We start from the raw sequence: 14,250 nt of genomic DNA on the forward strand, positions 1-14,250 counted from the left end.
TACTCTGCATCCTTTATTTTTCCTTTCTAAGGCACATTACTTCTGATGACCTGTAAAAATGTCATGTAAAATAACACCTTTCACACATATGAAATAGGATCATGCGTATGCAAAAAAATGTAGATTTACTCCTGCAAGTACTCATACAAGCATGTGATTTTCAGGCAGAATCTAGGAACCAAGTTCTGAAAATTTGCTTCTCCATGTCCACTGTATTTTCTTCAACCCATAAAGACCATTATACTAACAAAGAAAGAAATCAAATTGCCTCAGAAGAGTTTGGATTTTCAGTGAATCCACATCATATTTAGTTTTTCAAACAGGTATTGAGCTTAAAAATAATATTCTTATTGCATCTCCTACTTCCTCTCCAAAAAGGTACCCAACACCTAACTTTTCACTTTTCTGACCTCACCACGCTGCATTCCTAAAACAAATATATTCACAGCTACTTCCCAGCAGCAGTCATCAGACTACTAGCATGGAAATGTGGATTCTCAGTGGTTCATGCACAAATAAAGCTGTTTACAGGCTTGCCAGACAAACAGCAACACCGATCCCTACAGCGTGCTTGTCCAAACGTGAGAAACAGATGCGCTTCCCCATCTCACTGCTTGTTTGTTGCACTCTTTAAATGCTTTTCCCTGTGTCTCCCCACTTAGGGCAAGGCAAGAAAAAGTAAGAACAAGGAAAGGAAACCCCCTCTAAAAATTAAAGCAGTGGAAATGACCGTGGAAAATCATAGTTATTGTGTACAGGAAAAGGTCCAAAGCAAGAATAATTGCCTGTGCTCTGCAGGGCAAGGAGTTCCTTGGGCAGAGGCACGCAGAGAGGAAAAGATTTGCTGTGCACAGACCCAGGATCAGGCACACATTCAATTCTCCAGCTCCTGACTGTCACAGCAAGGAGGTTTTGTGCATTGGAGAGCAGCATTTATTTATAATGAATAGAATTTTGCCTATCAAAAATAAATAACTTCATTGCCTTTGAAAATTTTAACTGGAAACATCTCCATGCTTCCCAGAGGAACAAGTGTCCCTAAATGGCTAAATTGCTTTTGGCATAGGATTTAAATTGATGGGACAAAAGGCATTTTGGAATTTTAAACCAGCATAGCACACTAATCTTAAAAATTACTCTAAAGTTTCAAGCAAGCTTTCTGCTAGGTTTTTCAGACTTCTTCACACTCCACTGGTAGGAACGCAGAAAATGGTATCTCATCATTTAAAAAGAAAAATCTCCACAGATGGTACATGCACAGCACACATAAGCACTGCCAAAATTGACCTAAATGAATAAATATAGCAGCAGTCTGAGATAGCTCAGATACACGAGACTTCCATGCATTCCAGTCAGAAGTGGCAAATACAGATTTTTACAGCCATTAGAGCAAAAGAAGCAGTTGAAATTCTGTATTTTAAAGACTAATTAAAAGTATAATTTTCTTTCAAATAAAACTCACTAATTTTTTCCAACTTTTTCCAATCACTTTCCTGCACTGTAGCTGGAAAGAGCTCTAGAGTTATTTAAGATAAAAGACAATATGTAAACTCAAGGATGGGCACAATTTTTAATCAGTATGTACAGTGGCAGACAATTTTTCTCCAAGACCACAGTTACACAAAAAGCTTGAAGCAAATAGTATTAAATAGCTATCACCTGTGCTTTAAAATTAAAAGAACACATATTTCACTTCCTTATATTATTTCCATAAAAACTGATTAAAATAATGTAATTTATAGGCTTTACTGGGCCACAGCCAAGTTTTATTTGCTGTATTTATATATTCCTTTCTAATCTGGCTTTCTGAACTATCCATTTCCTTTCTATTGCTGCAGTGATGCTCTGTAAGTGTTCTTCCCCTTAAGCAGGAGCTTCAAGAGGAATATATTCAGAACGTGAACCAGTCGTGAGCACAAGATAAAAATACCTTTCAGAAGTTATGCAATAAACACTGAGCAGTTGAATCATCAGGAGTGGTTTACTCAAGATCATAAAGAACCTACTATTATGAGTAAAAGCACATCAGTGTCTTGCTCTCCCTAAATTATATTTTAATTAGCACACACATTGAAGTTTTATTTCAGGTGTAGGAGGTTTCTTGTAAGATTTATTTACCTAACAGGGGTGATGAATCTGAAGTGGCAAACTTGAGGTATGAGGAAATAAATCAGAGCATTTCAAATACAGCAAATATGGGAATGCTCTAGTAGACTTTTTAGAAAAGAAAAACAAAAAATTCCATTAGGTTTCTCAGCATTAGTAGATGGTGGCCCTTCAACTCATCCTCTGTTTCTGCTGAGCAATTTTGCACAAACCTGTGCAGAAATCAGATAATATCCCTGTCCCAGGGATAAATCCCTGAATATGAGTCAGGAGCTTCACTGTGGCAGGATATCCACAGAGTTTTAACTCTTTTTGACCACAAACTGTATTATTCACAAAGGAACAACTTTTTACTGTGCACACGTAACTTGTTTATTCATGCCAATAAAAAAAAATTTGTTTCAAAAATTTTGTTTTGTACAACTTTTTTTAATCCAGCATGATGATGTTTTCTTCTTAGACCAAGAACTCCAATTTACTGGAGCTAATTTCTTGGGTTTTACTTCTGTGCCTTTTTACTTCAAGTGGGTGCAAAAATCACAAATTGAATTTATAAACCTATTAATGAAGGGATCAGACAGCTCACAAATTTATACCCGATCTGTATTAGAAATCACGTAGGCTAATTTTAAAATAAAAAATGCAGGCAGGTCTCATTTTTTTAAAATTAATCAAGTGTCCCATTCAAAAATGCTCTTATTGATATTTATGCAAATGGAAAACAATTATGTCCATCATCAAAGCTGTGACAAAACTACCCAAATAATTTCCAGAAATGAGATGTAACTAAACAAATAAAAAATGAAAGAAATGTCTTCCATCATATTAACTGTACCAAAGTGTAATTTCTCTCCCTCTTTTTATTTTTTTTCTGAAAGTTGTCTCAAGACAGTGAAGACTTCTTGTTTAAAACATCTTTTCAAATATTTATGTTAGACATCAGCAGAAAATGTTGTGTTACAAATCCTGGCATACAGAATTGGGCCTTTATGATCCCAACTAGATCAAAATACACAATAAATATTTACATGCACTTTTTTTATTCCTTTGAAAAATAATCAAAGGATTGTGAGGCACTTCTTGTCCCGGTATAAACACATGAACATTTTTCTCCTCTAGGTCATTTATTCTCATCTAATTCAGGGGTGTGGATAATAACTAGAAGTTAGACTGTGCTTTGTTGTCAGCACTGTGGTAGTTTATTTTAAATAAATGGATGGTCCAATTCATAAACATTGAACAACTGTTCAAGAAGAAAGGGATTCTTTCCCCCTTTCCAATCCACCTTGCTTAGACACCAGCTCTTTGGGTAAGAGCCCAGCTTTTTTATCCTCTGTGTCCTACCTAACATGATAAAATCCTGATTCATCCATGAAATATGTTGATGGTGGTGGCAATACTTTCTATAAAAATGATACCTTTTCATCAGTGAGGATAAAAATGCCTGAGTGTATGTAGAAAACGTTGCAGAGCTAACAAGGGGGCTACTCTAGAACACAATCATTATTCCAGAATGTCTACCTGTATAAACATTGTTATTTCATGCAGGAAATTGTGCCCTTATGGAGTTTATTTTAACCTGCTTTCAAAGGAGATTAAGCTTTGCCAAAGTAATTTTTTTAGAGCAAAATAAGCATTTCTACATAAACAAGTTCAGGTGTTATGACTGGTTTTGTATATTGAAAAAATCCAAACCTTTTAATAGGAAGAAAAATTATTCTGTCGCTAATGTCAGTATGAAACTTCAGGAAAGCTCTAAAGCATTATAAAATCATTGCCCATCTAGAGTGAACTAGAAATTATATTTAAAAAAAATGAAAGCTATTTCTTGTTAATTATAGACCAAAATACTCCTGAGGTGGATTTAATGGTGCTGTTTCCATTGCCATCATCTCAGGACCTTGTTCAAAGTATTATAAATAGAGCAGAATCAGACTGATAAGGTATTAATTGTAGAGATAGTCTCTGTTATATCTCCTACAGAATCTGGTCCAACAGAGTTTGATCTTGGATTAGGGGTTTTGGTAACTATAGCAATATTATTTATAAAAATAATGGCTAATATAACCACCACTAAAAGAAAAAAAAAAATGCTATAAATGGTTAGAATTGAAAACATAGGAGTTCTTTAAAAGCTACATTTTATTTTCCTCACCAGTGTTATTTCACTTGAAGTTCAGAATTTCTTTCATGTTTTATGAACATTCAAGTCATTATGAAAATTTCTTAACTGTCTGCAGTTAGGAACACTGAAGAAATGCACTGTTCAAACCACATGGATGAACAACAAGTAGTAAGTGTTAGTTGCACAGTAAGAAGAATATGTAAGTTAGGAGAATCCTGGAGTCACTCCATGAGGAAACTATTTTTAAAAATCTGATCTAATCATAACTTTGTAATTTTTACTCATAGCAATTACATAAAACTTACAGAAATAAATATATTCCTCAAAATATATTATTTAAGCATGTAGAAATCTACTTACATTACATTTCATTCAGAATAATACATAGAATATGAATGTTTATATGGAAATTGGTGTATGAGTAAGTGCAATGGCTTAAGTGAAAATTCCAGGATGGAACAAAAAGAAAATATGAGATTTGTATACTTATCTACATAACAATTTGTAATAACAGCTGCTGTTTTCACTTGACCAAGCAATGCCCTAAACATCCAACCACAAAGAACCAATTATCCAAATCCCCACTATATGGAGCCTCCAGCTTCAACCACGCTGCACAAGTTCAACAAGTCAGAATTGAAAACATGGGAATTCTTTAATATCCAAATCCCCACTATATGGAGCCTCCAGCTTCAACCATGCTGCACAAGCTCAACAGGTTAGAATTGAAAACATAGGAATTCTTTAATATCCAAATCCCCACTATATGGAGCCTCCAGCTTCAACCATCCTGCCCAAGTTCAACAGGTTAGAACTGAAAACATGGGAATTCTTTAATATCCAAATCCCCACTATATGGAGCCTCCAGCTTCAACCATGCTGCACAAGCTCAACAGGTTACTGCAATTTATGTCCAATTGGTATCATTTTATCAAATGTGTGTGATTTATGTGTATTTTATCAAATGTGTAGGGTGTATTATCCAATGTGGATGATCAGCTCATGACCCTGGTGCCCTGCAGTTGTTTCTCTGCCTTGCTGCTCTTTGCTGTCGAGCCCAGCAAACAAAAGCACACAGTTTACTTTCCCCACTCCTCCTTCACTCCCCATCCCTATCACAGCTTGCCTACATTAATTAGCAGCAAGCTTTTGATATGACTTTGCACAGAGTTATTTCCAGCACTGTTGCTGCTGTGCCATGTGTTTCTATGGAATGAATAGACTGTCTGGAGGAACACAGTGACACGAGCTGTGTAGGGGTTTTGTAGCACTTTTTTTTCAGTGTGTTTTCAATTCAATTCCCCTTTTTACAACCTGGTGTTTTATTTCCTTCTGGCTGGCTTTGTGCATTGTGGGAAACTTCTCAGGGAACTATTCCACAGTCTTTTTTTTTTTATTCCTAAGGATTAATTCAAATTTCTCATGCTAACATGCACCACCTTCTTGATCTTTTTGAAGGTTCTGCACCGAATGCACACATTGGAGGAATCCCAGAGCAGACACACTCCTGTGGCACCATGAAAATGACATCTGCAGACACTGCCCCCTTTTTCTGGGTGCTGCTTCTAGATAATTAATTTTTTTTAACTCCATGGATTTCTGTATAAATGCCTGGGGGGACTCTGCTTTTGCTGAAATGTTCCATTTATCCTCATGATTTTTTTCCTCTTAGGCACAGAGTCTGGTAAGGCTTTCACCTATGACAACACTTGATTATTTTAGGAGCTTCCTCTAATACACAGAAGCTGTGCTAAAGGGTTTTTTCTGACAGTTCAAACACACTCTATTGATCAATTCTCGCTCTATCAAAATTCTAATAGATTGACAATCTTCCTGCATCACTTTGCTGGTCAGATACCAGCTACCTTGTTCCTAAAACCCCTAAATTGCAAATGTATGTCCTATGTTGAGGCTTCTCATTGGTCTCCAATTCACAATGTTTTCTAACACATTTTTAAGTGACAAACACAACTCCTGACATTTTTTTTTTTGGTTACTAGCTCTTGTTAGAAGCTGAAAATTAACAAAACACATAATCAACTGACTCTTTTTCTATCTGTTTTAGTCAATTTTTTCAACAACATCCTCCTCCATTTTTCACACATTTATTTAAACTGGTTACCTGGGACGGGTGCCTTCCTAGATATGCCTGCCTTTCTCTGTCCCTCCCTGGGTAAATACAAGTACAAAGAGTTTAGAATCTCTGCCACATCCTTGTCCTCACTAACTGCAGTTCAAGAGACTCACCAATTCTATCTACCCTACCTTACTACACCTGGTATTTTAAAGTTATCTATATTGTTTGCATCCCTTTGGCTATTTTGCTCTAAGGTGTCCCTTTTATTTTCACTAATTACTATCCTCAAAGTCACTAGCTAGAATTTCTGTTTTTTTCTGATCATTTGTTTAGAATCTTTTTTTTTTTAAGACACCATTTAAACTCAAATAGTTTTTGCATTCTGCAATACACCTTTTATTCTTTGCTGCTCATTTTTCATGTGGCCATTTTCAAACATGCTTCAACTTTTTGTACAGTGTTTTTGCTTAATATGAAGGTTCTGTTTCATACATTTTGATTATTTATTTTAAAAAGTCATTCTGCAGACAAACTGATTTTGACATGGTCTTCTGTGCTAAGAAGTTGAAATTAATTTTTTTTAAGTGCAATTACTCAGTGAATCAACTAAGGTTCCTTCCAAAATCAACTTCCTTTTAGATACTTTTCTTACCTTATTCATTTAATACATTATTAATAATAAATAATTTACTCATTTCTACAACTAGTGCTCACTTGGTTTTTGTTTTCTTTTGTCTTTGCTATAAAAGTATAATCTAAAACACAGAAAAAGAAAAAAAAACACAAAACAAAACCAAAAAAACAAACCTCACCAAAATAAGGGAAAATAAACCAGAGAAGCATTACTCTTGTTTTATAGAAATTTTAGTTGTGAGGTTCAAGAAAAAAAAGCAAAACTAAATCTGGATTCTCAAGCGTGGATTATCTAATAAGACTCATTTATATTCGTTACTTCTGATATTTTACTTCCAATTGTTTATGCCCTTGTGCCAGGCAAGTGCAAGATGTAGATCAATGCCTCTATGTAAAGACATTGTTCAACAAAACTACTTATGCTAGTGTAACAAAATTTAAAATCCCCAAACTATCAATACAGGAAGTATGTCACTGCTATTTGAAATTAAACTCCCAGGCCTAGAACAAATCAGAGCAGAAGTACCACTGTGGTGTCACCAGATAACAATCATCACTGCAACATCCATCCTGCACCAGAACCATCTAAAGATGCTACCAAACTTGTTACATTAAAATTAGATTTTTAGCTGAGGTGACAGTGATAAAATCAGTGCTGCCAGATTGCGCCTTAGTGCTGAAAGAATATTTTGTAGAAATAAATCATGAAAGATCAGTTCAGCAAAGACTGAAATTTGTTAGGCTGTACTGAAATTTCACACCAGTCTTTAGAATATGACTGGATAATTGGCACGTGACATCTTAGCCCATAACAAGTAATTCAGCCACAAAATGAGCTGATTGTCTCAGGACAGGTTTTTAGGAAGGGCCTTCACAGATCAGAACTGATAGCCAAATTTAAAGTTGTCAGTAAAGTGAATCTAAAGAGAAGAGTGGTAAAAAGACCTCTCCTGAATGAATGAAAATACCAGGACAGCCAATTTAGAAGGGAGAACTGTGCTAAGAATGATCTGTACCAAAGATCTTCACATCTCAGGACTGCCAGCACACCACCCCTCAGAACAACGAAATGCTTCAGGAAAATAAATAAATTAATACCATTCAGAGAGATTCTTTTCTCTTTTACCCCCAGTCTGCTATCCTAAATGATGTGTTGCTTTAAAACAGGGTCAATATTGCAGTGTTAATGTCTTTGGCTTATTTGGGCGAGATAAACATCATAAATTCTCAAAGTCAAGGAAATTACAGTCTCTAATAAAACACAGAATGCACCAAATAGAATGAAAAAGACATATTAGATCAAAGTGCTATTCAAGGGTTCTACAGCTGGCTCAGACTCCAAAAGGAATTACGAAGGTCGCTGAGATCTATCACAGTCTTTAATGCCACACAACCATAGTCAAAAGGTGACTAAAGAAAGAGGTAAGATTTTGGAATGAGACAGAAGGCACAGAGGAGCACTGACAAGAGTCAATACTATGTAGGCTGAAAGATGATCAGACTGAGGGCTATTCCTTCCAAACTATGCAAACAACTACTTCAAAATAATATACATAATGTTTATTCACAAGATACTTCTCAATTATAGAAAGAAGATCCCAGAAGCTCTCTCAATTTAACTCTAGTCTTAGAAAACGTTAACCTGGCAACACCAATGTTTAAACCATCTACTGAAGAAAATTTTGAAAATAATCCAGCAGCAGAAAACAAAACTGAGCGACTCCCCTGAGGCATTCACATTTTTTGAAAAAATCCCTTCGCCCAGGATTTTTCTCCTGGGAAGCTGGAAGGACTCAGAGAAAAGGAAAACAATCCTTATCTCATTTGCTTCTCCTGTGTTTTGCTCTTGTGGAATGTGTTTGGAGATAGTTTACCCACAGGTGACTGTTTTACTGGATTCTGGTGTGAGTTCTTTTGACTCATTGGTCAAGCTGTGCTGGGACTCTAGCAAAAGTCACGAGTTTTCATTATTATCTTTTCAGCACTGAGTAAGTATCCTTTCTGTATTCTTTAGTATAGTTAGTATACTATTCTTTAATATAATTTAGTATAATAAAATAATAAAATAGCCTCCTGAGAACATGGAGCCAGATTCATCATTCCTGCCTTCATCAGGGCGACTCTGCAAACAATAACTCCCCCACTAATATTAGCTGACACTTTTGTTACTGACAATGATGTCACACTAAAAACAAGCAAGACTTTGTCTTTTTTAAAAAAAAGCCCTGAACAATGCCTTCTTCACTGGTGCCTGAACCCAATAGAAGCCATCTCCCCCCCCCACCATTCCTAAGATTGTGCCTGTATTATTCCTAGCATGAAAAGCAGAAAGAGCTAATTTTTGCTCCTGCAAAGGGAACTTTTCCAGAGAGCTTTTTGAGCAGTACTTACTCAAATATGGTGGTTTGTAAGGCGCTCGTGTATTAGACAGCAGTCCATCGAACTCCTTCCTCTCCAGACTGTTGTGAAGGGCCTTCTCTTTGCCAAAGGTGGAGAAGGACCTTTCTGCCCCGGGCTGGGCTTCTGGTGTTTCAAACACTTCAGTGTCTGGAACGGAGTCCATGCCAGGTACGTGCAGATTGCTGCGGTAATCCGCAGCTTGGCGTCCATCGGATGGAACAAAGGAAGGCATCCAGCACCGATCCGAGTGGCCCAGTGCTTTACATTCCTCTGTGCAGTTGGAGAAGAGATCCATGCCTGCAAGCATGAAAGGAAAAGAGACTACAGATATAAGCTTCGGCATCGTGAGCAGCTGCTGACAGATAAGAGAGATTATGCCAAGGAAAGAGGAGCGGAAAGAGAAATGCCGTAAGAGCTTCTTCCGCTAGTTTCATCTCAACAACAACAACATGAAAAAAAATCTAGCTGTCCAGTCTTCAGAAGTCAGAGACACCCTATAACATGAATAACTAAATGCCAGAATGTCTCACACACAAAAATACCACAAGAAGAACAGCATCAGAGGTTCTGTCTCATAAAATCCCGCTATTTAGAACCCATTCATACAAGGTTAGATTCTGCTTGTAGGTTGTTGTCTGCGGTTCACTGGTTAAAAAACACCTGCTTAAGAACACACAGGAATTGTTGCTACATAAATGTGTCTCTGACCAAAGAAATTGAAAGTCTGGATTTAGAAATCACAGATTTCAGTTATGAAATGAAAGCTTAATGAGTCCTATAAAAGAACTATCTGTGCATACATCGGTATACAGATGGAGCCCATTGATATTAAAAGCAGATGTTACAAAGTAGGAACTGAGCTTTCAAGCGATCAGGAGAGCTTATTCAATCATTACATCACTTTTTCAGAGACAGTTTTCATTGCTGCTGCAGTAGACCTTGCTATTATCAAGTCAACCAAGAAATGGGACAGAACCCTGTAATAAAATACTGTAATTAGCAGTACAAAGGCAACTGCAGTCCAGTGTGATGTGGCTGTGGATACTATTGAAAAAATTGTTAATGCTTCCCCTACATAAGCAAACAATTATCCATGCCAACACCAAACTGTTTGCTTACAAATCCTTTAATGCTATTAAGATCTCAAATGACAAGCTATGCTGCTTTTGACCACTTTCAGAGCAGCCTTCCAAAGGAATATTTCCTGGCTGAGAGTCACGAAGTCATTGGATTATACTTGAGAGGAATGGCGTATGAAATCACAGGCGCAGAGTTAAAATAAACACCAGCATCTGCAAGTTGGTTTGTCCTGCTTTTGGGTGGGACAGAGTTCATTTTCTCCCTAGTGGTTTGGTACAGTGCTACGTTTTGGATTTAATATGAAAATAATGTTGGTAACACATCAATTTTTTGTTAGCTGCTCAGTAGTGCTTACACTAAACCAGTGACATTTCAGTGTCCCATGCTCTGCCAGTGAGGAAATGCACAAGAAGCTGAGAGGGAGCACGGCCAGGACAGCTATGCAAAGGGCTATTCCATACCAGAGAGCATCCTGCCCACTATATAATCTGGGAGGTGGCCAACCACTGCTCAGGGCTGGGCTGGGCATCAATCAGTGCCTGGTGAGCAACTGCAGTGTCCATCATTTCTCTGCCTTCAATTCCTCTCTCTTTCTCCATTTTGTTATTATTATATTTCAATTATTAAGCTATTCTTATCTCAGCCCAAAACTTCACTTTTTTCTGATTCTCCTTCCCATCCCAGGAGAACGAGCAAGCAACTGTGTGGTGCTTAGATACTGTTTGGGTTAAATCAATACAATCTTCAACATCACACTAAAAAAAAAAGCTCCTTTTCTTATATTTATAAAGAGAACTGAGCATCTTAGCTGTGTATCAAAACTGAACTAAATCTGTTATAAACACTGCACTTACAAGCACTTCATTAGAATTACAAAAAAATAACGTCACTTGTAACAGAAACAGGAAAAAAATTTGAACAGCTGTAATATAGAAAAGAACACAGCCTTAAGCTGTGCCAGGGGAGGTTTGGGTTGGACATCAGGAGGAATTCCCACTCAGAAATGGAACAGGGAGGTGCTTAAGGAAAGACTCAAGGATGTGCCTTGAGCTTTAGGACTGTGGCACTCAGTGCCATGGTCTGGTTGACAAGGTGGTGTTAGGGCACAGGTTGGATTTCAATGATTTCAAAGATTTTCCAACCCAGCTGATTCTTGTAATAAGATTCGTGTAATGTAGCTCATTTACCAGGGAACATTGTAAAGAACTGGATTAGCTTGATCTCCAGTGTGAGGATTAGTATTAAGAATTCTACCACAGTTTTGAACTCTAATTTGAATTATATTAATAATATTTATGTAGTATCTCCTACTACAAAAAAACAATCTCCTCAGAAAGGAACAATGATTACGAGCTATCAACAAGTGCTTGAGTAAGAAAGGCAATCATTTAGACAGAAAAAAAAACAACATGAGGAAATGAGAAATAAAAGGTTTTTGTCTCAGATTAATCTCACTTTATAATGACTTTTTAATTTTAAATTAAGCAATATACAACGCCAGGTCCAGTTTCGATTAGAAGCTTGCCTTGATAATTGGCATGCAGAAGCCTGAAAATAAATTTCTGATCAGTGAACTGTTGAAGAATGCAAATGTGAACTGCAGAACTGCTTAAGGAATCAGATGAAGATCATCAGGCAAAGAGAAAAATAGTGCAAATGTAAATTTTGTACTGGTAGTAGCTATCAAAGACTGAAAAGAAATATTTAGATGCAGGCTTCCCAGAAATAAATTAGTATCTAACAATGTTTATAAAACCATGCATGTATCTTATGTATTGAAATATCTGAAGAAAAATATGTTTTGCCTTTCCAAAGATTTAAGGGACAATAAACAAAAAATAGTTATTTCAATTTGCAGACTTCTTGGCAAAGCTACATGTAAAAAACAAATAGCCCTACATTTAATAAGAAAATAATTACAGTTACATTTTGCTGATAATGTATCAGTGACCATATTAATTGAACATTTCCTGAAAGACAGGAGGAGAAAGAAAAACTTAAAGGTAAATATTAAATTATATTCTTTAGTCTATGGGAAGGGAAAGATTAAAAAAAATATTGTTTTAAATATAAACATTCAGGTATATACCCTTTTCTTCCCTTCATGGATCTTTATTCCACCTGGAAGATTACCCTCCATTTTACTATTTTGTTCTCACATCAGTGCTAAACTGCAAAATATCTCTATACAAATATTTTTCTTGTTCCCTTTTGAATACTGCTTGTCTACTGCAGTGCACTGAATAGTATTATATAACAGCTTATTATAAAAGAGATGTTATAGCCACTATAAATCAGGATTCTTAATAAAAAAAGTAATGAATGCAGGGGATATAAAATGTGAGCTTGTACTGAAAACTTTTTCTCTCTTTGAGAGGAGAACTTGTAAAAAGAAAAAAAAAAACAAATTATATACATTGGAATTTAAATATACCCTGCTGGAGCACATATCTAAATGTAAATGCTTGTTTAGAATGGGAACAAAATGTTCAGAGAGGCAAGGGTTAGGAATTGTTCCAGCCTGAAGCAGTCACAACAGCCCCTAAGAGTTTAACAGGTGCAGAACCAAGCCCTCGGGTTCAGCATTTTGACAGAAAAGAAATTCAAATTAGCAGCTTATTTCCAAAATCCCTGGGCAGCCATGCAATTTACACTGCCTGTGGTATGAATGCTGGCTATTCTTCCCCACCTTTTTCCTGTGGGTCATGGTATAGAATTTTCTGGCTCTAATTGAAAAACATTTAACACACGGTTGGGGAAAAGCAAGGGCTATTTGTGGCTTTCCAAGAAGGAAGGACATGGCATGGTGAAGAAGTGAGACACTCAGCAGAGAACTCCTTCATAGCCCAGGAATCATGCTCTTGATTTATAACAAAATGTGCAGTAGTTTAACACCTCCATCTCCTCTCCCTCATAAATCTGGTTTTATGTGTATATCTATATATATATATGATCCTATATGATCGTTCTGTACTAAACTATCCATCATAATTACATCCACATTAAAGAAAAACCCTTTGTATTTTGATTTTTCCCTTACTTATGCTGTTCGACCTTGCACACACGGACAAACTGAGATTTTAAAGGTGACTCCGAATGAGGAATTTCAAATGTCCTTTGTGGATACAAACAGACAGGACAGTGCACAGAAATTCTGACAGGGATCAGCATTGCACTATTCCAAATGCAGCATGCACAGACCAACTCATGGCAAAGGCCACCAGCTCACTCCTATTTTATTACCAGAGGGGCCAGTGGACAATATGAACTCTCCCACAACCCTGAATTTGCAGATTTTAAAGGAAAACAAACCCCTGTCCCTCCCTCAAAAGCTGCCAAAAACTAGGAAAGGTGTTATTTAGGTTTGATGTCTGAGGTACCTGAACTCAGGTGCTTTGAACCACATACTAGGCAGCACTGCATTCTGGAAGCGCATTCCCAATTTGCTTCCTTTTCATATTTCAAAAGGAGAAAAATCAAAATTTCTCTGTGAGTTCTAATTGGTTTGGAAGACTGTTTTGTCAAGGCAAAAAATTAGGCCTAAATTAATTTTTAAATAACGTGTCCTTTCTCAAATTAACCAAGGGTGGTCTCATACACCAAGACCAACAAGTGAACACTTTCATGTGCATTACTCAGTAAAAGATGTAACAAAAATAAAAAATACAAATTAAATGCTGACAAAGTATTTGTTGCAATACAATTATTGAGAGGGTTTTCTTCCCAATGTGTGCAAGTTTTTTTCAGAACCTTGACTTTTACTTGGAAAGAAATTACATTTCTGCTTCTCCTGTGTTAGTTAAATGTGAGATAGGTGTGATGTAGGGAA

At 36.6% G+C, this 14,250-nt stretch overlaps 1 protein-coding gene across 4 annotated transcripts in view; it reads right to left on the minus strand.

Moving 5' to 3' along the window:
• PCDH10 (protocadherin 10) overlaps window positions 1-14,250 on the minus strand; it is a 34,503-nt gene that overhangs the window by 10,001 nt on the left and 10,252 nt on the right. For 3 of the 4 annotated variants that reach the window (XM_074541989.1, XM_074541988.1, XM_074541986.1), the window contains exon 4: window positions 9,333-9,662. In XM_074541989.1, the coding sequence (XP_074398090.1) occupies window positions 9,333-9,662 (330 nt within the window). The remainder of the gene's footprint in view (window positions 1-9,332; window positions 9,663-14,250) is intronic. The other variant, XM_074541987.1, reaches the window with a different exon arrangement.

This window comes from Zonotrichia albicollis, chromosome 5, assembly GCF_047830755.1.
Source record: "Zonotrichia albicollis isolate bZonAlb1 chromosome 5, bZonAlb1.hap1, whole genome shotgun sequence".
NCBI classification, from domain to species: Eukaryota; Metazoa; Chordata; class Aves; order Passeriformes; family Passerellidae; genus Zonotrichia; species Zonotrichia albicollis.